Source organism: Mytilus edulis, chromosome 10, assembly GCF_963676685.1.
Source record: "Mytilus edulis chromosome 10, xbMytEdul2.2, whole genome shotgun sequence".
NCBI lineage: Eukaryota > Metazoa > Mollusca > Bivalvia > Mytilida > Mytilidae > Mytilus > Mytilus edulis.
Genome location: NC_092353.1, coordinates 55,568,779 through 55,595,725, shown reverse-complemented (window position 1 = coordinate 55,595,725; position 26,947 = coordinate 55,568,779). Strand labels below are relative to the sequence as shown.

At 31.3% G+C, this 26,947-nt stretch overlaps 2 protein-coding genes across 2 annotated transcripts in view; one reads left to right on the top strand and one right to left on the bottom strand.

Moving 5' to 3' along the window:
• The first annotated feature begins 547 nt into the window (after positions 1-547).
• LOC139492840 (zinc finger protein 57-like) lies at positions 548-1,168 on the top strand. The gene has a single exon (XM_071280992.1). The coding sequence runs from the start codon at positions 548-550 to the stop codon at positions 1,166-1,168; it is 621 nt and encodes a 206-aa protein (XP_071137093.1).
• A 1,487-nt stretch (positions 1,169-2,655) lies between these two features.
• LOC139492839 (uncharacterized) overlaps positions 2,656-26,947 on the bottom strand; it is a 73,328-nt gene continuing 49,036 nt past the window's right edge. The window contains exons 2-4 of the mRNA XM_071280991.1: positions 4,617-9,055; positions 3,862-3,984; positions 2,656-2,848 (exon numbers count right to left, since the gene is read on the bottom strand). Of these exons, the coding sequence (XP_071137092.1) occupies positions 2,656-2,848; positions 3,862-3,984; positions 4,617-9,055 (4,755 nt within the window). The remainder of the gene's footprint in view (positions 2,849-3,861; positions 3,985-4,616; positions 9,056-26,947) is intronic.

Below are 26,947 nucleotides of genomic sequence, written 5' to 3'. Positions count from 1 at the left end.
CCTTTTTTTGCAAATCTCTTCTTAGCTCCCCCATAAAAATCAAATGGTATCTCCCTTATAGCAAAATACATAACGGGAGATAAACCTCTAGATGAGAGACATGCATTTTTGATTTATAAATAATAAGAAATATGTGAAATGAAAAACCGTAAACTTAGATGTGGGTCTTCCATTGAATTCGTCGAGAAATAGCTATCCACGAAACTACAATTTTCAACAATACATGAATGAGCCCGACTATAAAATTGCTACACAATGTTGTAAAGCTTTGAACCATTAAACCAAATATCCAAATTATGTCCAACGTTTTTAGGACGATTTTTTTTAACACGACGAGACATACGACGGAAAGTGATCCCTAAATGTCGCATCTGCTTGCGCAGTCGACGTAATAACGCTACAAAGTCCGCATGTACATGCCGGTTCATACGTATATCCAAAGTATAGAAAAAAATTGATTAGAGAAAATGTTTTTAGTGTATGCGAACCAATTAAATCGATGACTTGTGTTCTCTTTTTTAATCAAAACTGTCTTTCTTGTAGGAAAATGGTTGACTCTTTTATTGTAAACGCGTTAGATGAAAGCTTGGAAGTAGAAGAAGAAGAAGTGGAAACAGAACCATCTTTCATGCATTGTTGCACTTTTTGTAGCTATTCCAGTAAATACAAACAAAATGTGAAAAGACACACGCAAAATGCCCATGCTCCAAATAATGCAGAAACTAAACATTTTACAATGTACTTGTGTGATCAATGTGGCATGGTTTTTAAGACAGCTAGTGGACTAAATTTTCATTATAAGGGTAAACATACTCAAGAGTTTAGGTTTAAGTGTAAAGTGTGTGACAGAGGCTTTAACACGCTCTGGAACTATAGAGGGCATATAACAACACATGAGCCAGTGCTTAGACACCGATGTGATGTGTGTGACAAGACTTTTGCGTACAAAGAAACATTGAAACAACATATCACATCCGTTCACACTAATGAGACAAGTATCATCATATGTAGCAAAGAAGCATGCGGAGCTTCATGCAATTCACAGAAATCTTTAAAGGAACATTTCCTTGCAGTACATGGTGGAAGAGAACTCAAGTGTGATTTATGTGGAAAATCGTATAAGTGGAGATCAAGTTTAAGATACCACAAAGAACATGTGCATTGTTAGATTGATTTTTTACACTTCGTTCTTGTTTATTTATCACATTGAGGTCCTTTACTGACCATGGCTATTTGTTATTTTTTATTTACAATTGTACACATTATATGGCAGCATTTAAATTTGTTTACATTTGTTGTGTTTGATGTTTTGGAATAAACTTTTGGAATAAGAACGCTAGTGTTTCTTTACACTCACCTAAATAATTTACCACAAAGAACATGTGCTTTGTTAAAATCATTTTTTATACTTTGTTCTTGTTTATTTATCACATTGAGGTCCTTTACTGACCATGGCTATTTGTTATTTTTTATTTACAATTGTAAACATTATATGGCAGCATTTAAATTTGTCTACATTTGTTGTATTTGATGTTTTGGAATAAACTTTTGGAATAAGAACGCTAGTGTTTCTTTACACTCACCTAAATAATTTACCACAAAGAACATGTGCTTTGTTAAAATCATTTTTTATACTTTGTTCTTGTTTATTTATCACATTGAGGTCCTTTACTGACCATGGCTATTTGTTATTTTTTATTTACATTACAATTGTAAACATTATATGGCAGCATTTAAATTTGTCTACATTTGTTGTGTTTGATGTTTTGGAATAAACTTTTGGAATAACAACGCTAGTGTTTCTTTACACTCACGAAACTGATAACATACCATCGCATGATAAACTTATTTTTTTTATTAGAAGTTTAGAGCTTCTGTTCAACTGGGAAAATGATGTGTTATTAAGAGTTCATTCAAGATTATGATTATCACACCTGGTTGAAAGGGGGGACAACATATATTCTAGTAATACAAATTATTTTCAGTGGCATATTTCAAAATTCTATGAAATAGATATATTCTGCAAATATTGCTTTAACACTATGTGATCATGAGGGTGGCATATATTTGCCCCTTCTTTTCACTTAGTTTAGTCGTCCTAATGACATGTAAAACATACTTATATATATAACAAGTACACTAAAGTAAGTGACAAGTAGACCTAATTCAGTGACAAGTAGACTTAACTAAGTGATAAGTAGACCATATAAAGTTACAAGCAGAATTTGTTAATTGACAAATAAACTTGTAGATACACAAATCGACTTGTCAGGTAACACTTGTCTTCTTGTAACTTAATTAAGTCTACTTGACGCTTAATTAAGTCTACTTGCCACTTTATTAAGTGCACTTGTCAGATATATAAAAGTCGTCATAATTGTACAAAAACACTAAAGAAATTTTGATTTTCGACAAAATAGTTTCATTTTATTATTTGACAAATTACTTAATTAACTGGCAAGTCGACTTATTTTAGCTTATTAAGACGACGCAACTAAGTGACAAGTAGCAGCAGATATATGCCACCATAAACAACACCATCAAAAACAATAAAAAAAAAAAACCACAAAGGTATGCATTGTAATTCACATAATTATTAGGCGCTTAGCTTTACATTCAATCGTCTAAATAGTCATATAAGCATTTGATAGTGCTTCAAGTTGTGATTTCATTTTCAGTTATGTCCAATCCCATTCTTACATGAGGTAATATTTTGGACTCATCACAACGATGATGCTGTCTTATTGGTCTTGCACCTCTACTTGACATGGACGGGTCACTTATTTCTCCCCTTTTCCGCTTTCCATAGGATCTTTTTGCCCTTTCCGGTGAATCAAATGTGTGATTTCTGTAATTGATAAAACAAAACAAAATTATAAAACAGATGATTGGTGAATATCTTAGCTGTTCATTACAGATCTTTTATGATCTATTTTTATATCAAAGTGACTGCGTGTTCGTACCAGCTATTTATACGTCGATACTTAGTGGGAAATTTTGAACTTAACCAAACTTGTCTAATTCCTTCCTATTTTAGTTTGTCCCAGTCAGGTTAGAAAATTGGTTCAGGCATGTGGTTGTCTCTTTTTGAATATGAATAAGAAGATGTGGAATGAGTGCCAATCAGACTTCTCTCCATCCAAGACATAATGGAAATAAAGTTAACAATTATAGGCTTCTATACGGCCTTCAAAACGGCATTTGCTGACATCGAAATCTGTACTCACACAACCATGTTGAATATTTAGATAAAGTTTTAAATGTGTTTTATTTTTGATCAACTGGATTATTTTGTCGTGGCCATTTATTAGGCTTGTTGCATAGATTGGTTACCCTTCTGTATTCAAGATGATTAAGGGCTTGTATATATCGTTAAATCTCTATCTTTCCACATAGTCTGTAAAGTACAAATCCATAGTTATGACATCATAACAAAAACTCATAGTTTATTAATAATGAGATAAAAAAAAGTCATATTACTCAGATGATATCTCATAAAGTTAAATATTATCTCATATAGTGAGATAGTCACAACTCTTAATTATATAATGCACTCTTTTAATCATGAAAAAAAAATCATGATAATTTACAACCATGCAAATACATCTAGTATTTATATGAGATACCATATTAAAGTTATGGTATATGTATATCATCTAATACTTAATAGATATGAGATATCATCACATAGTAATGAGATAAAACTATGAGGTTTCAATTCGTTATTATGAACTCTTTCAAATCTGTGACTTGTTATCTCACAATAAACAGAGGAGATAACTCATTATTGTGAGATAGTCATGTTATTAAAAGAAAGTTGTTGCAACAATATGTTTCTGTATAAAGGTTTAAATAACTTGCCTTGGAACGATTGATTCTACGTATGTTGGTGTTATGTAAGGTATATTCAAACTTGTGATTTGCTGCTTTTCTAACTCATGTACAGGGTAAACCTTGGCTCGACTGGTGTGCATGGCAAATTTCCTAAAATTGATTTTTAAATTACATATATTAGACAAAAGCAAGTACTTTGTTTTAATGTTATTTGTGCAAATATATGACCGTTAGTATTCTCGTTTGAATGGTTTTACACTAGTAATTTTGGTGCCCTTTTAGCTTTTTGTTCGGTGTGAGCCAAGGCTCCGTGTTGAAGGCCGTACAATGACCTATAATGGTTTACTTTTATAAATTGTTATTTGGATGGAGAGTTCGTCTCATTGGCACTCACACCACATCTTCCTATATAAAAAAAACCAAAATAATCAGTTTGACTCAAGTTCACATCCCTTTTATACGTTTCAAATCGTTTTTTGTTTTGTAAAAATGTGAGACTGTTAGTTTTTCCTGTTTCAATTGTGTTTAACTGGTCATTTTGGGGGCCTTTATAGCTTGATGTTCGATGTGAGGTAAGATTCCGTGTTGAAGGAAGTACTATGACCTATATTTTTAACTTTAAATACATTGTGACTTGTATGGAGAGTTGTCTGATTGGCACTCATACCACATCTTCCTATTTATATGAAGTTAAAATTTGAAAATAAATAAACCTATAAATATATCCCTTCCATTTTTGAAAGGTTGAAAATATGTTTTTTTTTGTGTCTAAACACACTTACCTATTGGGATCAAGTCTTGTACCAATCAGGTCACATGCTGTTCTTATTGCTGCTGGTACATCATCTGGTCTAATAATACCACTACCTTTAGGGTCTAAGTCTTGGAACGCCCCAAAAAAGTTCTCAGCTTCTAAACTACCCAATGCTCGTGAGTTATAACTTCCCGACTTAACAAATGGAATGATCTGAATTCGGCGTTCTATATTTGTTAATAAACCCTCAAACATTATATGTGGTATTCCTTTCACATGCAATCCAGGGGGTGGAAACTGCATGAAGTTAATGTCCTTCAAAAGCCAATCTCTAAAGCGGAGTCTGCGTTTAATTCTATCTATAACATCAATTCCTGGGTCATCTTCAGCCGCATACCACTCTCTTATCAGCCGACAGAAAAGGGCTTCATTAAAATCCCCATTTGAATGCAAAGCTTTTTCTACGTCTTCAGAAAAAGTTTTTTGTGCGAATCCATTGCTCTGTTTGTCAACTAAATCCTCGACTAATGCTAGGCTAAGGCCACAACCATTGACATTGCTATTTTTCGCAACTTTGATCCAAGCTTCTTTTTTTATCCCACACGCGTCTATTCCAGTACTACAGCACTTCACTCTCGCATTCACAAACAAGTGATGACAGTCAAGAAGATTGAACTGATACATGTATCGTTCTGGAATGTATTCAGGCATTGAATACCATGTCACGGCTTGTTCAATTCCTGAAATAAGAGTTTTCTTGGCAAATGGAGAGTGTTGTTGCCAGTCAGTAAATCTACCAGGAAAATTATGTTCGGCATAAATAATGTTTAGAATATGCTTTGGAAATTTGTCGATTTCTATTATACACATCTTCTTTAGTGAAAGCATCTTTTTTTCTTTTTTCTTTCCTAACAACTTTTTTTTGAGAGACAATGGAGAAGAAACACATTTAAAAAGCAATTCTATCAATTTAGCTTTCGGCCATGACAAGGTAAATTGGATACTTTCAGTCTTCAGTTTTTGTGATATGGTTCTCACACAAATTTGTAACTCATGCCTCGTGAATTTCTTGCCTATTCCATCGTGCAATTCAAAATAGTTTGCAAAGTCTTCAACCTTCAAACTTTGCCACTTTATAGCACTCACTTTTTTATCTAAGACTATAGCTGACAACATTCTTTCAAAGTCAGAAGCTGTTAGAAAACTCATAGGACTGTCGTTCAGCTCTGTAGATGTAGCAGACGTATCTATCGGATCAGAAACATCAACTTCCATTGATTCTGTTATTTTTTCTGATAAATTATCTTCAAATATATCATTTAACGAGTCTGTCATATCTAATGAAATGTGAGTACAAGTGTCTAGTTTTGAATTTGTACAAACACTGTCTATTTCAGATATCATGTTTTCATCAACTGTTTCCGCAATCTGTGGTGGCAGCGCATCTAGTACAGTTTTAGAAGTAGCTTCTTCCTCTTCTACTTCAGTTGATTCTTCATTTAATGAGATTTTCGATCTAAGAAATTTCAAAACGTTTGGAGATGTTTTGTATAACCTTGAGTCTTGTCGGTTGTTCTGTGAAACTATGAGAGAATAAAAATTATTATGTTCCTCGTTCTTTCGGAATTTTTGTTCAACTAAGGTCTGTTCTATCAGTTCATTTAAAGATTTGGCTTTGACTATGTTAGTGTTTTTTATGCTGCGAACAATTTCTGATTTACTCATTTTTTTCGATTCTCTAAAAACGTCTTTCTGTAACTGAAGAATGGTGAGTGGGTGTCCATTACTCGATCTAACTGCCAACTGGGACCACTGTCCATCAAACGAGACAACAGGTGTATATAAGCCATTAAGGTAACATCTTTGCAAAGTATCATCGATCATCTTTCGCATTACAGATGAGGTTAAACTGTAACCCTTCATGCTGAAACCGACCGGGGTTGAGTGTTGCTTCTCTCTCTCGTGAATTCGATCTAAATCTGAAATAAGAAATATAAGTACTTCGCTAGCAAGGTGCCTTTCAAGCGAGTACGCTTGGTCTAAACAACTGTTGATTTCAATCGTTGTCATCTGTAAAGTTGTAACATCATGTTTGGTATGAGGTTTTACTGAATCTAAACAACTTGTATGACAATTCCGACCTATCTTCTCACTTTCCACTGATGAATGTTCGTGTTTACATTCTCTATTTACTTGACAAGATGGGATTTCAGCCAGAAACTGTACTTTATTGTCACAGTAGGTTTTGATTTTTTCTTTTATTGTCTTTAGTTCATCTGGTAGTTTTTTTGGCATTACTGGCTTCTCAGTACCGTATATTGTTTTTAGTTTTGCCAGTATTTCATTCCACAGCTCTTCGTCAAAGTTTGCAACACAGACGGTTGTACTATCGGTACTGTAGCATAGGAATAGCAAGCTACTTGCATTCAATACATACATTTCAGATAAAACCTGTATCACGTAATACCAAGGCATCTTGTAATAAACTGGAGTTGTATACAGTTTATTTGGATAGGGACACTTGATTTCTATAGCAAGAGCAACTGCATCAGATGGCTTGTTGTTTTCTGAATTAAAGTATCTAGCACTACCATCTGGACTGACAATGAGAAATGTTTCATCTTTGTCACATACTACCTCACAACCCTCCTCCACAAATGAGAAGTTCGGATAAAAGATTGGCAATATCTTAGAAACAAGAGTTCCTATGGCATTAATTTCATTGTCGGTTCCATATTTCATTCTCTTTTGGGCATCCTCCGAAAAATCTGGTCGGTCTTTTTGATGAAAGACGTATTCAAAATGTTCTTGTAATTTCTTAAGTCCTGACAATCCTAGTGCTTGGTGAGCGGTACTTCCGGTTACTTTAGCGGTTTTCCTAATAGAATGCCATTCATCTGATCTTTGTTTAATGAGTGACGTGTTTAAGTTTTGGATATCCCCTTCGACTTTCAAGCCAGTCAAACAGACGTAATTCTGCTGAATTGATAAATCACAAGCGTCTCCTTTGTTATAAAATGTTTGAACACCATTACAGACGGAAGTTGCGTGGCCTACCGAATCAATTACTCTCAATAGTCTACTTATGCATAAGTCTAGCTTAAATATGAAAGTTTTTATTGCACTTAGAGCATAGGAATATTTTGCTTTCATAGCATCATTGATACACGTAACCTTCAGCTTTTCTAGAGCAATTACCTTCGACTGTTTCACTGTTCGCAATTTTCGCAGTCTTTGACTTAAATTACAGATCATTTGTTTTGCTACTCTTGAAATATCATTTTTCAGGTGTTCTGGTGTATGATACAAATCATAAATATCTCTTTTTTCAATCTTGTTTAATATTTCAATGAAGTCTTCTACAAGCTTCTTGTCTATGCTGAGTTTGTCTTTACAATCCTGAAGAGTTGGTGGACCTTCGTATCCCCAAAGATTAACATCGCCGTATACTTGATTTTGTGCGCCATGGTTTATTTTCTTTCCATCTACGCATAGTTTAAATGTCTTAGAAAGACAGCAGCTATCATCATAAATCAACTCGATCATTTCGTCCAATATTCCAGGCTGTATGTTTTTTAGTTTATGTGATAACTCGGTGCTGTCTAGATATTTTCTATCTGGAACTGCGAAGTTGATAACCGATTCTTCTGGCTTTGTATCACCTTTGGCTTCCTGACCTTGGTTTTTCCATCCTGCCATAAAACGGAGAAATTTTCCTTTAAAAAGTTCATGTCCAACTTTCCAGAACTGTTTAACATCTTGTGAATATCTCATTGCATGTGTGTTACTTTTTGAGAACCATTCAACGACGTCTGAGAAAAGCAGGAAAGCAATGTTATTCATAGGAAGCTTGTTCTCGTTTATCAATGTATGGAACTTCACATACATATCTTGTTTATTGCAACTTTTCAAATTTTCAAGTACTGTAGGAACTAACTGTAAAATTTCTTTTAATAACACTTGATCATTTGTGTTTGTCTCATTTAGATTTATGACAGCCGAATCTTCAGTCTGTGTATGCCTTGTTGACATTTCCGAACTCGTAGCCATACTTTCATGATCATTGGCGGAATCGTTACTGCTATTTACGAGAATATGGCTGTTATCTTTAATTGAAACAGAACTAAGTTTTTGTGTTAATGATATGCTTTCAGTATCATTCTGTTCAGATTCTGTTCCACATTTCTTCTTTACAGGTGACAACAGTTCCGAAGAAATGTTACATATATTAAGTGTGTATGATTCACATTGGGGAATTATGAATTTATTGTCCTTCTTAATTTCAGCAGGTATTATCTTGAAGTTTTTAGTTTGGACATTTGTAGTAGATGATGAAACGCGTGTTGCCACTTTCAACTTTAATTCTTCTGAATCATGACGAATTATGCAATGATCTACCAGTTCTGCAAAATCTCTTGACCGTACATTTGTACAATAAAAACACCGAAACTCTGTCATTGGATTATCCTGAAAAAGAAATATATCTTTCGTATATTTGAATGCATTACAGCATTTAGAATCATATTCAAAACAGTGTGGTCCTGGCCATTGATTCACGACCTAAATTATCCCATTGACTGGGACAGATTTGGTGAACGTTTGTCGGTAACAATCACTGCTCACTATGTACTTGTTAAAGACACTGAATCTGTGGGGTCACATAAGGTTCTCAACACCTAAATAAAGTAATAAATCAAAACATAAAGGTTATTCGTGAATAATTTTTCGAATTATTTTATTATTAAAGGCGTTAAGAACCTATGGTGACCACACAGTTTAAATTCTATAATAAGTAAGAAGTGAGCAAAGGTCGTTACCGTCAAAGGTTCACTTAATCTGTCCCAGTCAATGGGATAATTTAGGTCGTCAATCAATGGCCAGGACCACACTGTTTTGAATATGATTCTATATTGATTTGAATTTAACATGTTCATTTCATTACCAATTTTCAAATAACAAAGTCAGTAGATATTAATAATGTGCCTCCTTTTCACCCCATCCCAAAGTTTTTCTCAGGGTCGACTAATATCAACGTTTAACCTGAATGTTTCGGCGGACGGTGTAAATAGTCTTTTAAAATGTTATAGCTAAAAAGATAACTGCAACTATACACTATTACAAAGTCCACAAGTAAATCAAGTATTGCTTTTTAGGCGTTTGATTTTAAACAAGACTGACGGAACAAAAATACAATTATTTTGCAGTCTACAAAAATCATCATATCTATATTTATATTGTCTGATGAACGATATTACACTGTAAAGTTCCCTGGACAGTTCATAATATCATATAAATACGTAGATACCTTCAAATTGCCTTTGTTTTTTTCTTCAAAATCACGACTGGTCATACAGTAAAAATATTTGAAATCGCTACTAGAATACAGTCAGTTATGGACTGATCGTACAGTAATTTATTTTGGGATCCTCAAGGGAAACATATTTTTTATGGGAAATACGAATGTTCTACTTAAATACGAAACGAATATTGAAACAGTATATATTGAACTTTAAACTGATGCAAATATTTGCAATAAAATGTTATTTGTTTTGTACTACAAGAGCAAAATTGGCCATCGGTTTCACTTTTTTCTCTGAAGTTGGTATGATGCACACGTATATTTTATATTCTACTGCATGTTTTTGTTAAAGTTACACATATTTATGATGCTTTACATACCTTGAAGATGTTCAAAGCTCTTTATAGGTATAGGTGTAAACAAATGACGAGAAAAGTCACCGTAGGCAAAACCGTCCTGTTAGCCAGTTGGTAGTCATCGCTTCGAAAATCGCGACTTCCGGATAGCGTACAGAATAGTATCTACACTGTGATTATTACACAGCTTTAATGTCCTTAATACAAACAAATGATTGGAATTGTCCTTTTCATAAACTTTAACATACAATCAATTATGTGATGATTCAATATGCATCTATATGTTTTCCAGCGTGCAAACAAATAGCGTCAGATAATAAGTTACTGGATTCTTAAGGTTGGTCTTTTATGAAATGGGTCTAAAATATCCCCCAGTTTATCGTAACGTGTAAAAGTATCAAAATTCTCTTTGAAAACTGTTGCATTTTATGACAAACTTATCTTGAATTTAAAAAGACGAAATCAGTTTGTTTGTTATTATTCCTTTTGATGGGATTTTTTCTATCAAACATACTATATTATGAAAGTGTACGCTACATGCGTGTTTTGTCTACAAAATTCTCATCAGTGACGCTCGAATAAAAATGTGAAAACGCCAAATAAGGTACTAAAATGAAGAGCATGAATGACCTGTGCTTGGAATTGCAGATACCGCGTTTTAAAACAAGAGAATAATACCGTTCATTTTAGATAGAGAAAAATAAAAATTTTCCTGTTTTTAAACTCTTCCTTATCATCGTTTGAATATTTATCACGTAGCCAATAAAACAATTATTTCTAATGTGTTTTATTACAGTCAGATTAAATGTGATTATAAGTGTTAATAGAACCGATGTTTTTGTAATGAACATTCATTAATTATTGCATAACTGCAATGTCCTTGTTGCAAACAAATGGATGGTATTGTCCTTTTCGTCAACTTCTTACTACAATCAATAACATCACGTGATGACCTCAATATACACCACATTCTTAAATGTCCGTATTACAAACAAATGGTTGATATTGTACTTTTCATCAGCTTCTTACTACATTCGATTACATCACGACCTTAATATACATATCTATTGTTCATGCGTACTTTTTTACTACTGTAGAAAAAAATGTGTCAGATAAAAAAAATCTGGACTCTTATGGTTGTACTAGTACTTTAATATACTGATTAAATTTCTCCTGGTATATTGTACCGTTTAAGACTATATCATTATTACTTAATTGTTGCATTTTGTTACAAGCTTATCTTGAAAATATATTACGGAAATCAAGTTTTTTTTATTCTTCCTTTTTGTCGGATTTTTTACCAAATGTCCAAGGCTTATGATTGGGTACTGCAGACACATTCTGTATACAGAAGAAGTACTTTAATACTTTAATAAAAGGATTAGTATCTCCCGGTAGATTATATCTCTGTACGAAGTAAGGAATATGACAGTTATTGTCCATTCGTTTGATGTGTTTAGGCCATTTAATTAGGGACTTTCCGTTTTGAATTTTCCTCGGAGTTCAGTATTTTTGCGATTTTTCTTTTTATAATATAGAATGTTATCGAGAACGAACTTGTTGCATTTTTACCTGCTTATCTTAGACATATACATATAGAACTTTCATATTTCCTTATGTGGGAAAACATCAAATATACCAGGTTGATAATTGTGAGTACCACATACTCACCACTGAGACTTGAATAACAAAATTAAAAGGCCAAAATACATCTGAACTTAAAGAGATTTTGGGAAAAGTAATTGGAAATAACATGTATGCTTTACTTTCTCTGTACCAACAAAATTTGCGTCTGAGCAAACTTTTCAAGATACTTATTTTTAAAAAAAGAATATGTGGTACGATTGCCAATGAGACAACTCTCCACAAGAGACCAAAATGACACAGAAATTAACAACTTCAGGTCACCTTACGGCCTTTAACAATGAAGAAAGCCCATACCGCAAAGATATTTATTTCAGCATGCAAAGCATTGAAATCTTTCACCCCATATCTTATATTTGTTATATCACGCCCAGTTAAAAATTTAAAAAAAACATTAATCAAGTTTAAACATTTCTCATTAATAAAGTTATTATAGATCCAGCCCTTATTCCGTTTCACGATATGATAAAAGAAATCTGATACTTAGTTTTAAGCTTTATCTGGGCATATTAATGGAACATAAATCCGCTTGCTCGCTGCAAAGGTGAAAGTGTTATTAAATAAAATAGGAAGTTTTAATTAAAATATTCAAATTTTCTCAAACACATATTTTCTCAAGACATTAATACAAGGATATGTGTAATAATGTAATTCCGAAGGGAGCATAAATCAGTTGGAACTATATACTATATCCTTGAAATTTCATTCCTTTTTTTGCGATTCCTCCTAAAATGTCATACAGTATAATACGATTTCTCTTAAATGTATACCTGATTAAACCAAAAAGGAGTATAAGATTTCCCAACACATTGTAAATCTGTTTACCGAAAGGTATGATTTACAAAATATCGTCTCTTTCAAATTTTTTTAATATACGGTTTTTAAATTATAAATATCAGGAAACCTTAATGCTCTTCAACTTTGTTCTTGTTTGGCTTAAGTTTATAAATATTTTGATATGAGCGTCACTGATGAGTCTTATGTAGACGAAACGCGCGTCTGGCGTACTAAATTATAATCCTGGTACCTTTGATAACCATTATCTTAAATCATTTCATTTGTGTCTGAGATGTTGTTATAAGTCCATTAACAAATCAATCAAAAGTCATTTAAACATGAATATAAGAATATTTTAATGCACTCCCACAATAGCATAAATCGATTTGGGTCAATATACTAAGGCCTTGGATTGTTTTACTCTGTTTTATAGCGATTGTTTGTTACAAGTCACATATTATGATACGATTTCCCATAAATCTTATTAAACAAAAAAAACAGGTTTACGGTGAACCAATCAGTAGTGCATCTGATTACCAAAAGGATGACAAGTAAAACAAATTGGCATAATCCACTTAATAATAACATAGCTTACCAAAATTATCTTATACATTTAAACTTAGAAGATCATATGAGTTCAAAATAATGCGGGCAAACTATGGTTAACAGGACTAGCAAACATTTGTAAAATGTTCCACAAACGAAACTTATGTATCGTCATTCATTTTTAACCTATACATATATGTTTATACACTAAGAAGTATAATTTTTGGGTAACATTTCTTAAATGTGAATGCCTCTTTATTGAATTATAAACCTTTCAACTTTTGAGTAGGGTCATTTCTAAAAGTTGAAATCCGGATGTTTTATACAAAAATAGACCTATAAAATCGTAATGTTCTATTGGCATTCGATAGTTTAATAGTATTATGATAAATCAATTAATGTGTAAAAGTTAACCTTAATTGGTTGATTTGAGACATAGACTAGACTAATGGCACTTCAAATTTTGAAACGGGAAAGTTTTATAGTGTCATGTTTCAATTATCTCTACGTTAATTACTAAACCATAGCAAGGACAGCTATTTTCTGAGTTCGTATCACGAGACTTGAATTACTATCAAATTAAAACGACGAAAAACATCATTTTGTTTATCGAGCAAGGAACAAGATGTAATCTTATTAAAAGACGTATAAAGAACAAAAAATCTTTGGACGAGGATAGTGATTTTTTAATGTCCGCAAATTAAAGCGAATCCTTTGAAGCTAACAAATTTGATGAGACTGTTGTACAAGTGAGAGGTTTAGCGCTATAAAACCAGGTTCAATCAACCATTTTCTACATTTAAAAATACCTGTACCAAGTCAGGAATATGACAGTTGTCCATTCGTTTGATGTGTTTTGTCATTATTTTTGCGATGTGATTAGGGACTTTCCGATTGAATTTTCCTCGGAGTTCAGTATTTTTGTTATTTTAGTTTTGTATATATACAAACTCATCAAAGACACCCAGCTAATGATTTCGTTCGCCACATGCCTTCAGTCTTCTTAGCGCTCAAATCAAATTAGGTTGAAGGTCAAATAGTACAAAAGAGGGACGAAAGACACCAGCGGGACAGTCATACTCATAAATAGAAATAAACTGACAACGACATGGCTAAAAATGAAAACGACAAACAGACAAACAATAGTACACATGACACAACATAGAAAACTAAAGAATAAGCAACACGAATCCTATCAAAAACTAGGGGTGAACACAGGTGCTCCAGAAGAGTAAGCAGATCCTATTCCACATGTGGCACACGTCGTGTTTCTCATGTTATAACAAATCCGGTAAAAAGTCGAATTCGGTAGGTCACATTCATGAAAGGGAAGGGGATTGTAGTTACGACGTAAGGAACATATCCGATATCATTTGTGAAACGGTACAATAGAGGGTCTGCTTTATTCAAAAGTACAAGTTTGTCATGAAATTTAAATTTTCAATACACTGAGTACAACAGTTGAGGCAGTAAAGCACATTCTATTTGATTGTATGCTTAAAGTCGAGAATTCATTATTCTCAGAATGTTTTCTTACTTTTACGTTTTATTGCAGTGCCTTTAATCAATGGTAAAAATTATAATGTATTAATATTGTGACAGTTCTGTTTTTTTAATTGAGCTTTCTTTTTTTTTTTTTTTTTTTTTTTTTTGCTTATTCAAGTTCTTGTAAATAGACTTTGTTTTAATTTATATTTTATTGTGTTGAACTTTTCCGACAAAAAAACTTATCTTGCAAAGGGAAACGGTTGTGCGTATGCACAACTTATTTAATCTTACCACATGTTGTGGCTTTCTTTTTTAAGCGGATGAATCAAATGTACCATTTTCACTATTAAATGTCAAACAGAATTATATCCTAGAATGAAAAGCTCATTTGCACTACTACTATTTGTTACAAAGGTCAAATTATAGGGCTGTGCGGCATATTTTCAACAATATACCCCAAATATTAAAGAGTTTAAATTAATTATACTAAAATTCTGTAATATCCCTACCTTCCTTTTGTGGTCTCCCTAAGAATGCAAGCAACCGTTAGTTGTGTTTATTTATACATTCCCACGTTATGTCTCTCGAAGGTGAAACATAGATATCATATCAGGGAACCGGCACGTTAACAAAAAGAAATATCTCAGTATGAATATTATATATCTCCCCAAAAGAGGCGTGGTTTGTGAAACAGTGGTACTAACAAAGTGCAACCTATTGATATAAAAAATATATGTCAGCGTGTCATATTCATATTTCAATGTATCAAAATATTGGAAACTAAGGTGATTAAAACATTTTCTCTGGATTTGAAGTGCTAGAACTTTTCATTATCGTGTATTAATTTTTTTTTAAATTGCCAAATCATGTTCATGCGATTGTATAGTCTGTCAATCTTAGAATAACGTCTTCTACTTGTCCACTCTTCAAAATTCTACTTGAAATTTATTTCCCACTCATATTTTCAAATATTCACATTTTTTTTTTTATTTTAAAAGTACTTGGCCTCATTGAAAGTCACCGATCAACTTACTCTTATTATTAGCTGCATGTTTATAAAACACTTTAGATATTACAAAATATATAAATAGTTCTATACGCAACCAATATTACATAACATATAACCAATATAACTTAAGTTTTACATAATTTTCAATGAACATTTATATATAAAATACTTGAATTTATTTCAGACTCAAGGTATTATATAACTCAACACGCTATCTTGTATAATTAAAACAATATGCTATTTCAATGTGAAATGATAAAGAGGTCAAACCCAAAATGAGGCATGAGAAACGAATAAGATAATATTTTTAATGATAAATATGATAAATAATTACATTTTTTAACTATCCAATTAATAGTCAAAAAATAATAATCAAGTTGATAGCTAATTTATGTTCAAGATAAGTGAAACGTCGGCAGAAATGGAAAAAAAACAAAAGATACGCTTTTGATATTGCTAAATTTTTCTAAACTACACTGCTATTTTTCTTACATTCATTAAACTTTACTTTTCGTTAATTTTATCTTATTTTGATTTTGTTTTTCCGTGTTTTATGGACTTTACTCCTTTTGAATGTACCTTGGAGCTCGGTATTTTTAATACTTTTTATACAACAAAGTCTTAAACATATGCAAAGAACAATAATAATGTTTTTGCTTGCTTGCCTTTACCAAGTCAGAAATATGGCAGTTGTTATCCAATCTTTTAGTTTAAACATATTTATTTACAGTGGATTGGGAAACAAGTTATTGCAACTTATATTAACCCCTTTCCACTTTGCAGGGGCGAGTATTGCCTTGTATCCGCATTAGCCTGTTCTTTTTCTAAATCTACAAGGGTGTCTTTTACGTGCAAGAAATGTGGCTCTCTCTTAACACGGGTCAGCCATGTATCGTCCCTCATCCGACGGACCATCATCGTCTCTCAAGACCATATTTGCAAATGGTTGTATGTGTTGAAGAATTTTATCCTACCATTTGATTAGGGACTTTCCTTTTTGAATATTCCTCGGAATTGAGTATTTTTGTGATTTTACTTTTTTTTGGCAATGTGAACCATACAATATACATTTCCTTATTTTCAGGCTTTTGATAGAATAGCAATCACATCATAGGACATGTAAGTAAAAGACGAGTTAAAATCATATTTGATCACTTTGCTTCAATATTAGAATACAATGAAGTTAATGGGAAAGTAATGGTTAATTCAGAAAAACAAACAAAATTGAAGTTTTAAACACGGATAACAAATATCATTAGTTCAGCAATATATATATTATGATCAATGATTTGTATTGCTTGTCCAGAGATATGCACTGGAAATCACATATGTAAACATATATCTTTATAGATATTAAAAGATGTGGGATGAGTGCCAATGAGACAATACTCCATCCAAGTCACAATTTATAAAAATAAACCATTATAAGTCAAAGTACGGTCTTCAACACGTAGCCTTTGCTCCCACCAAACAGCAAGTTATAAAGGGCCTCCAAAAATTACTAGTGTAAAACCGTTCAAACGGGAAAACGAGAAACGAGAAACACTTATGAACCAAATCAACAAACGACAACTACTGAACATCAGATTCCTAACATAGGACAGGTGCAAACAATTGCAGCGGGTTTAGACGTTTTAATAGGTACCAACCTTCACCCTTATCTTAAATAATAGTGTAATATCACAACATAGAAAGACACGCTATAAATATTATTTGAAATGGCTGATTTCAATAAAAAGACACATTAACACATATGCACATTAATGGTTTTTTTTTCTTCATAACATCTCCTTGCGAACATTGGGACATTCATCAAATGTTTTTTTTTATTAAATTAAAGCGATGATCTAATTATAAGATATTAGCATAACGTTAATTTCCCTATGTTAAAACTGTTGCAATACTTTCTTATTTATCATAAAACGTATAAATGTATTCACGTTAAATTTGTTCTTAGAAATTGAATTCAGATATAAGATTTAGTTTGAGTCTTTTTTTTTTTTTTTAATTTTCCTTCTGCTACTAATATATACCTCTGTTCGTCATTTAAAAATGTTCTCCCTTAAAGGGGCACTAGCTACGAGATATATAAAAAATCTAAAGTTTGATTTTTTTTTATCAATCAATAATGAAAGTAAAATAGTAAAATAACAATTCGCTTTTTGCAGCCAAAAAGTTTCAATTTTGTCAAATTACGCTAAGAAAAATTGATAATTAGTTTTTCACTTGCAAGTGAATGAGTCGACCTCTTTTAATCCGTATTCATGTGAACTTCAATTTAACCCCTAGCTAGAGATAGACAACGCATGCATTGTACGTGTACTGGTTATTTATGGTGACTTGAGTAACACCGGTATCACTCAGATTACAATGCTACCTTGACAGGTAAGTTTGTATTTAGCCTATGAAATACTTATTTAGCCTTGAAAATTGAAAGGTCAGTTTATCCCATTCATACAATATAGGTTTACCTATAAGGGTCAGAATGGGGTTTACAGAATAAAGTTCACATGTAATAGCAACAAAAAATAGAGAATAGAGAAAATGAACAACATATAAGGAATAGAGAATAATTTAATGCGGTGCAAAAGTATACAGAATAACTGTGCAAAATAAAAAGGTAACTTAGGTAACTGTAATGCAATACTGATAAAATAATGATCAATGTACAGAATTGATAAATAACCTTGTACATGTAACAGAAAGACTAAATAGTAAAATCATTTTCATGAGAATTTTACAGAATGAGAGTTATTTTTAAGGCTATTAAAAGAAAAGTGCCCTAAAAATTTAAAGAATACAGATAATAAAAAACCCATGCAGGTCCTCATGTCATTTACATTGTCAAAATATAGGACACATCTAGTCAAACTGGTTTTAAACTAGAGATCTAGTCAAACTGGTTTGGAATTACTGACTGTTTCTTGTCCTAGATGTCTATTTCAAAGTGACCTTATGTGTTTGTGCTAAGATTACAGTGTACTGTCATATTTATTGATTTTCTGTTGGGACATGACCTATATTGTTAACATGCAAAACAGTGGCTTGTGATTTCAACTGATATTAGTATAATAAATTAATATTTGGAATGTTATATCCTGGTTGATGATGTTTTTTAGGGACCAAGATGTTTTCTTCATTCTTGTTCACATTATGATTATTTTAACCATTAATGCACATTCAAAGATAGAAAAAATTTCAGCTCTCATTTAAAATATTTTTCAACTAAATAATAATCTGTCAGATTTGGTGTAAATAAAAAAACAAGACAGTGTAATATATAACCTGCAAGCATAGTCTATTTCTATAAAGTCAAGCAGATAATTTTTTTTATATCTGAAAAAAAAACTACCGTGTAAAGAAATATGCAATTAAAAGGCCGAAATAACCCCAAAAATTCAACATTAACAGATGTTTAACAATTAAACCAAGATGCACAAAGTTTGAAGTATTGGTCAGAATATAGGGTTCTTTTGTACTTTAACAATATCACAATAACAATAAAGTGACCTTAATTTTGGATAAGGTAAATGGCTTGAAGCCAAATTTATCAACTTCTATTGTATGAATGGGATAAACTGACCTTTCAATTCTCAAGGCTAAATAAGTATTTTATAGGCTAAATACAAACTTACCTGTCAAGGTAGAATTGTATTCTGAGTGATACCGGTGTTACTCAAGTCACCATAAAGAAAAAGAATGTCAACAATGAAAGTGAAACTACGGTAAATCATATTATTACTAATTCGATGCACATAAAATCATTCTTATGCGGTTAAAAGCAATGAGAAACATCTATTTTTAATCTATAAAATAAAATCAAACAGACCTTTAAAAATCCAACTGCACGTGTTGGTTTAATCTATTCATATCTTTATTTATGTTTACATCGCTTATATGGTCATCTGAGGTCAAATCTATATTTAATTAGATGGCGTCTGTACTAAAATACACACGAAACGAACCTATATATTATCTACCCCATGCTCTGTAAACTGTTTATTTTAGACTTTTGATAGTTTGGATAAATGTTTTACATTGTTATAAATCAAATATGAGAATTTGATTCAAATCGGAGACCATGAATTTGACAGCTAGTACCCCTTTAATGCATCATTTGCTTTTTATCAACTTTCTAAATAGTAATCAGATAAGTTATCAGCAATACTTTAGTTTAAGGGAGTTACACAGTTAGCTATATAACTAATCTTCCCTGAGGCCCTCCTCATAGAAAAAGTATAAACAAAATGCAAACATTTATATGGCATACATCTATATAAAATTAAAGTATCAGGTGGAAAACAAATTAAACTGGCTATAGTTGCAAAGTGTTTAAGGGGCACTAGCTACGAGATATATAAAAATCTAAAGTTTGATTTTTTTCTGTTCAATCAATAATGAAAGTGAAGTAGTGAAATAACAATTCGCTTTTTGCAGCCAAGAAGGTTCAATTTTGTCAAATTACGCTAAAAAACATTAATAATTAGTAATTCACATGCAGGTGAATGAGTCGACCTCTTTAAATCTGTATTCATGTGAACTTCAATTTAACCCCTAGCTAGAGATTGACAACGCATGCATTGTACGTGTACTGGTTATTTAAAGAAAAAGAATGTCAACAATGAAAGTGAAACTACGGTAAATCATTTGATTACTAATTCGATGCACATAAAATCATTCTTATACGGTTAAAAAGCAATGAGAAACATCTATTTTTAATCTATAAAATAAAATCAAACAGACCTATAAAAATCCAATTGCACGTGTTGGTTTAATCTATTCATATCTTTATTTATGTTTACATCGCTTATATGGTCATCTGAGGTCAAATCGATAGTTAATTAGATGGCGTCTGGACTAAAATACACACGAAACGAACCTATACATTATCTACCCCATGCTCTGTAAACTGTTTATTTTAGATTTTTCATAGTTTGGATAAATGTTTTACATTGTTATAAATCAAATATGAGAATTTGAGTTAAATTGGTGACCATTAATTTGACAGCTAAAGCCCCTTTAAGTTCTTCTGTCTCTGATAGAAAGTTGTTTCATTGGTAATCATAGTTTACCACATCTTTTTGTTTTTATATTGAGTATAAAAGTGCTTGGGAAGGATGAGATTACTGATAGAACTGGAAAGAAACAGTTTTTTTTTATAGTGATTAAGATTATAACACATTGTTGACTGCTGTATCGCTATTTTTGACATTTTTATCTATCATGTATGTTTGTTTTTTGTTCACACGTCGTTGTCAATATAATGGAATTGTATGCCACTGTCATACAAGTGAGAGGTTTAGTTAGATATAAAACCAGGTTTAATCCATCATTTTCTACATAAGCTAATGTCTGTACCAATTCAGAAATATGACAGTTGATATCCATTCGTTTGATGTTTTTGAGCTTTTGAACTTTCTATTTGATTGGCGACTTTCCATTTTGAATTTTCCTCGGCGTTCGGGTTTTTTTTTTTTGTTTGTTTCCTGATTATTTTGCAATTAAGCCATTGTGACCTACGCAATTGTCATCCATTTGTCTGTTTGTGATCCTGGGGAACGCAAATGCAGAATAGCGATTAGTACGCACGAAATTAATAAACTTCTATTTACAATCTTTAATTATGTGAAATTGAAATTTAAATGAAAATTAGATTAAAATGACGTGTTCTTATTTGAAGTGTTCTTATAAGAGTTTTAATTAAGGAGGTTTGCAAAAACTTTTCAGAAGCATGCAAAATCAATTCATTATCAAATAGAAAGTATATTGCAATGTTTGTCATACAAATAAATTTGAATGCAATACTTATAACTACATCTATTAAATATTTAGTGAGATAATAACAGGTGAATAAATAGACAATAACTGTTTAGTCACGGTCTTTAAATATCAGCTGTATTTGTACGAGGATATGAAACACGGTGTATGCGAGCTTTTAGCCGAGTACAAACAAACAAAATAATTAAATAACAACTAATATGTTGTTATTGTCAAGGAGACAATATGATGTATAAAATTCAAACATAATCAAATGACGATTTTGATACAAATATACATAATGGTCTGAAATTAATAATATAACAAATATAGCCTTTGTATGAGGTCAATACAGGATATATCGACCCAAAGAAGTATGTCGACCTCGGACTTCGTCCTCAGTCAATATACTTCTTTTAGGTCAATATATCCTTGTATCGACCTCATACAAAGGCTATATTTGTATAATAGTAGGACAACCAATTGCAGGATAAAAGACAATATCCATTTATTACAGTATACAATTATTAGTCAATTGAAATGAAAATTAAATTTAAATGACGTATTCTAAAAGGACACTTTTATAAGAATTCAAATTCAAATTTGGACTGATATTTTAATAAGAATTTTAATTAAGGAAGTTTGCAATTACGGTTCAGAAACATGCAAATCAATTCATTATCAAATAGAAAGTATATTGCAATTTGTGTCTTACAAACAAATTGAATGCAGTACAAATAACTATCGGTTATTAAATATTTAGTTATATAACAACAGGTGAATAAAAGACAATATCCATTTATCATAGTATAAAATTATTAGTCAATACCTAGACATGTACTACTGTTTCCTTTCATTTTGTATAATATCTTCAATGCTTGATATAATGCAGTATATTGGCTCAATATCAACTTAATGAATGTTTTACAAGAAAGAAGCGGGTAAAAACAACAAACTGAGTGTGATAACATTCCTTGGAAGTAAACAAATATATCACAATGGTTAAAAGTGTCCAATATCCATTTAGTATCATTTTCATAGATTATCTAAAATGTGTGAAAATAGTTCTGTTTTTTATTGAAACAACATTACACTATCATACTTATTTTCTAAATTTGCAGAATAGCAATTGACTATGATTTGGGACAGATCTATCGAGAGTACTTATATTTTTTATTATATTTTCCTAAAAAAAAACAATTTCCAATCAAATAAAATAGTTCACGTTTCCGGTATATTATACAGTTCTTTACGCATGTTTTTCAATCAAGTTCCTTATTATGAATTCAATGTTTCCGCAATTTTTTTTCTTTACCATATACAGTCGGGAGAACCCCTGTCAAAATATAAAAAAGTTCCCCAAAATACTTTTTTATATAGAGAAGACAGGGAAAATTATTAATATAATACAAGCAATATATTCTCTAAAAAAAATCAACACGTTATTAATGTCATGCCTCTAAAGCTCTTATCTGGAAATACCTTCATCAGTAATGCTCAAAGCCGAACATTTGAAAACCAATAATTTGTAAGAACCAAAGATCGACTGCTGTTGAAGATCGACATGACCAAAAGAACTTGAAAATAACCAAAACCATTTCGAGTCAACTTTGCCTGAGGGAGTATGGGAGTTGAGTTATTGTAATTCGTGAAACATAGTTTGACCTCGTCCATTTTTTTAGTTTAGTTGTCTACGTTTTCTGAAGTTCAATTTTAATTTGGTTTCAATACTCTCTGATATGTTTCATGAAACGTATAGCAGTAACATTTGCAGTGGGTCGGGTTACATATCCTTCATGTCTGTGCATGGTCTATTGTTTCAATGTTTAATAATGATAATAAGTTGACCTTTGACGAATTTAGATATTTCATTTGTTCTTTTGGTTTCAATATTCTCTAATGTGTTTCAGGAAACGTATTCCAGTAACATTTGCAGTGGGTCGGGTTAAATATCCTTCATTTCTATTTAAGTTCTATTGTTTCAATGTTTAATAATGATAATAAATACTAGTACTTGAAGGCATACAATTTGATTAAGACCGGTCTTTATATAGAGTGAACACTTATAAGTGACATTGAAATTGATTGAAGAAAATTTTCTAAACATGGTAAAATTTAATGCATACATTTATGAAAATTTAGTTTCAACCTCAAATTTAGCTCTTTATAATTTGGTTCCTTTTTTAATTTTGTATTTTGAACCTTCTTGATTCAAGCGTTACTGGTGTGTATATAGTAAACGAAACACGCGGCTGGAGCTCAAAACTATAATCAAGGTACCTATGCTGAGTTTATATAGAAGGAACTTGCGTGATTTTTAATAAAGTTATCAGCTTATAAATGAACTTGAAAGAATAAATCAATTGCTTATTTTCTTAAAAGGAAAGTAGTTGCAATAATTTTATATTTAGCGATATAATAACAGGTTGAATAAGGGCAATATCCTTTTGACTTAATAATAGACGTATAAAATTAATAATTCATATTGCCCGCAATATGTAAGCATGTAATAACGTTTCGCTTGTTTGATTTGATATGTTTAACAGTCTGCATGATACACCATACACAGCTACTTTTGCATAGGTACTATTTTTGTACTAAAAAAATGCAGTACTGGAAATTTATTTTTAATATTTAGTACTATTTTTTTTACTTTAAAGCTATTGTAATATTTAGGTACTTGTATTTTACAGTACTTGATTTGTACTTCATATTTTGGTACAGAAATAATACAATATTCTATGTTTGATAATCATGACTTTAAGAGATCTGAAATAGAAAAACTTTCAAAATGCTGAAAATGTAACGGTAGTAACCAAAAATATATAGTACCTAAATTTCAAGTACAAATAAAGTACTGTAAAAAACAGGTACCGAAATATTACAATAATTTTAGAGTAACAAAATAGTACTGAATATTAAAAGTAGATTTCCAGTACTACAATTTTTTAGTACAGAAATAGTATCTATGAAAAAGTAGCTGTGTATATGCTAAATAATGCTTGATGAATGATGAATGAGTAAAAAAAACGGAAAAGGAGAGGCGAGGTTAACTGACAAATGGTGTGCTCCTGGAAGGTAAACTGACAAATGGATTACGAAAAGTGACTGGGAAGTTAACATACTGACAACAATGATAAGGAGCGTCCAATTTTAAAGTCTGATTCTTTTAAAATACCCAAATTGCATTAAAACAATTTAACAGTTTTATTATAAATTATATCAAATGGTTCCGTTCATTTATTTTAACGCAAAATCAGAATTATCAGAATTGACTCTTGTTTGGTACTGAGTATACTTAGTTGTTGTTTATCTTAAGATTATAATCCAATTGTGAAAAGATGTATATAAAATCAAAAACAATGTAAAATGAAACGAAAGAGTTTGTGAATGTCTTCCGATGTATTTTTTGTTTAAAGTACTTAAAATAAAAAAAAATTATTGTATATATATCATTAAAAAATCAAAAAATGTCGTACAGTAAATTTACCTACCTGTTATTTAGAACTATTCCCGCTAAATATTCTTGAAATCAGTTCGTAGCAGACGACATAACACAATTAATGAGATATACCTGTAAAAAGTCGATAACAGAGCAAGAAAGTGTCATCTCTATCTTCGAATAGAGGCGTTATCAATGCAACCCATGGAATAATGTTTTTTTCTCTCAAATAAACTCTCTTTATATGTATGTTTATGTATATCACCAAAAAATCATGGATTTCAGAGCTGTAATATTATTGGACGTGACTATGTACATAGTTAAGCTAAGTTGTGACACTATAGCATTACCATGGACGTTATCAATTTTCAAGGATTTTAATAAATTAAGGATGTAGCCTATACATTAGTATTCATTGTTTCTGAAAATTGCTAATATCAAATTTTTAAGATAATTTGTTTTTTAACATCACCATAAGAATAACTATTTTTTTAATTAAACCCATCGCTTGAGCATAATTTCTGTTTTATATATATATAGACAAAATTCGATCAATGTTAAACATCTAAACTTTAAAATATCTTACTGTTAGCTAGGAAACAATTATGTAAAACAAGATCAGCTTAAATAGTTTGTATCGGGGTTCTTAGAAAACAAACTTGTGCGAATACCTAAAACTTTATGAAAATAACAAACCCTTAGTTTGGTGAATTAGACGAGAGAAGAAAAAAAAACAGACTGACGTTAGGTAAACGAACGTAAGATTTGACGAAAAAAACTATATTATTAAAACAAAATCAACTTTAAAGTATTTGACTTTGTATTTCGGTGCTCTTATTTCAAATTTGTTTGTTTGTTGCTTAAACGTCCAGTGGCAAATATTTGAGAAATATGTATTCTTGGTCTATTACTGGTGATTAATATAGTGAACTATTATTATACACACAAAACAACTGCTCAAGTGATGCATAAAAAGTCTTTTGCAAAGATATGCGTCTAGATCGAAATAAGCTTGATAACAGAAAAAAAAATGGAATAATTCCTAGCATTTACGTCATCTGGTCTCTTGTGCATATTAACCTCTTTGACAATCATATCATATCTTCTTATTTTTATAAAAAGTCATTACTGAAATTTTCCTCATGATACATCATAGCATACAGAAACAAACAAAACACAATGAAAAGAATCAAGATATCATTTCCTATTCATAATAATGCATAGAATCTGAATATCGATGATGACTTTATCGATATTGCTACTATCTTAGCTTTGTTTGATGTGTTCTGTATATTTGCAAGGTATTAGATACTATATATGTATATAATTTCTCTAAATATTAGAAAAACAATGTTAAATCTGAAAATAATACTATATATGTATATAATTTCTCTAAATATTAGAAAAACAATGTTAAATCTGGAAATAATACTATATATGTATATAATTTCTCTAAATATTAGCAAAACAATGTTAAATCTGAAAATAAGTCAACGCTCTTTTTTACGAAGGCTTTGGATGTTACGAGTAACGATACATGTATGACAAAAAATAAATTATATAAATACCTAAAACTGTACAAACAACACAAATATTGAAAACAAGGAAACAAAATGTGTTTATCTATAAATATATTGGATAACAGATGTAGTTCAGATCAGATATATATGTATATGCCTTAAGACAAATTGTCTTAAAGATAACCAAATCAACGTTTTAAACGTGACAAATAATAGTTTGCAGGGAAAGAATGATGAAAAATGAGATGAAATTGGGGAACTGATACATCGATAACCAATAAATTCTGGGATTGATTTCAAGTGCTCAGAAAAATTAGCATACTGTTAGTCTCTAGCGGTAAGTCGAGGTTAGCAATGTAGTACATTTCAATATTCCTTCGTCTATCATCTACGGACACTTTTACCTTGCCACGGTAATAATGGTCTATGATATTTTTTCTGAAATTTTAGTTTTCAGATACCAAACATCTTAGTAACTACCTATATGAATGGGTCTTTGTCAAAACTTACATCGAGTTGAA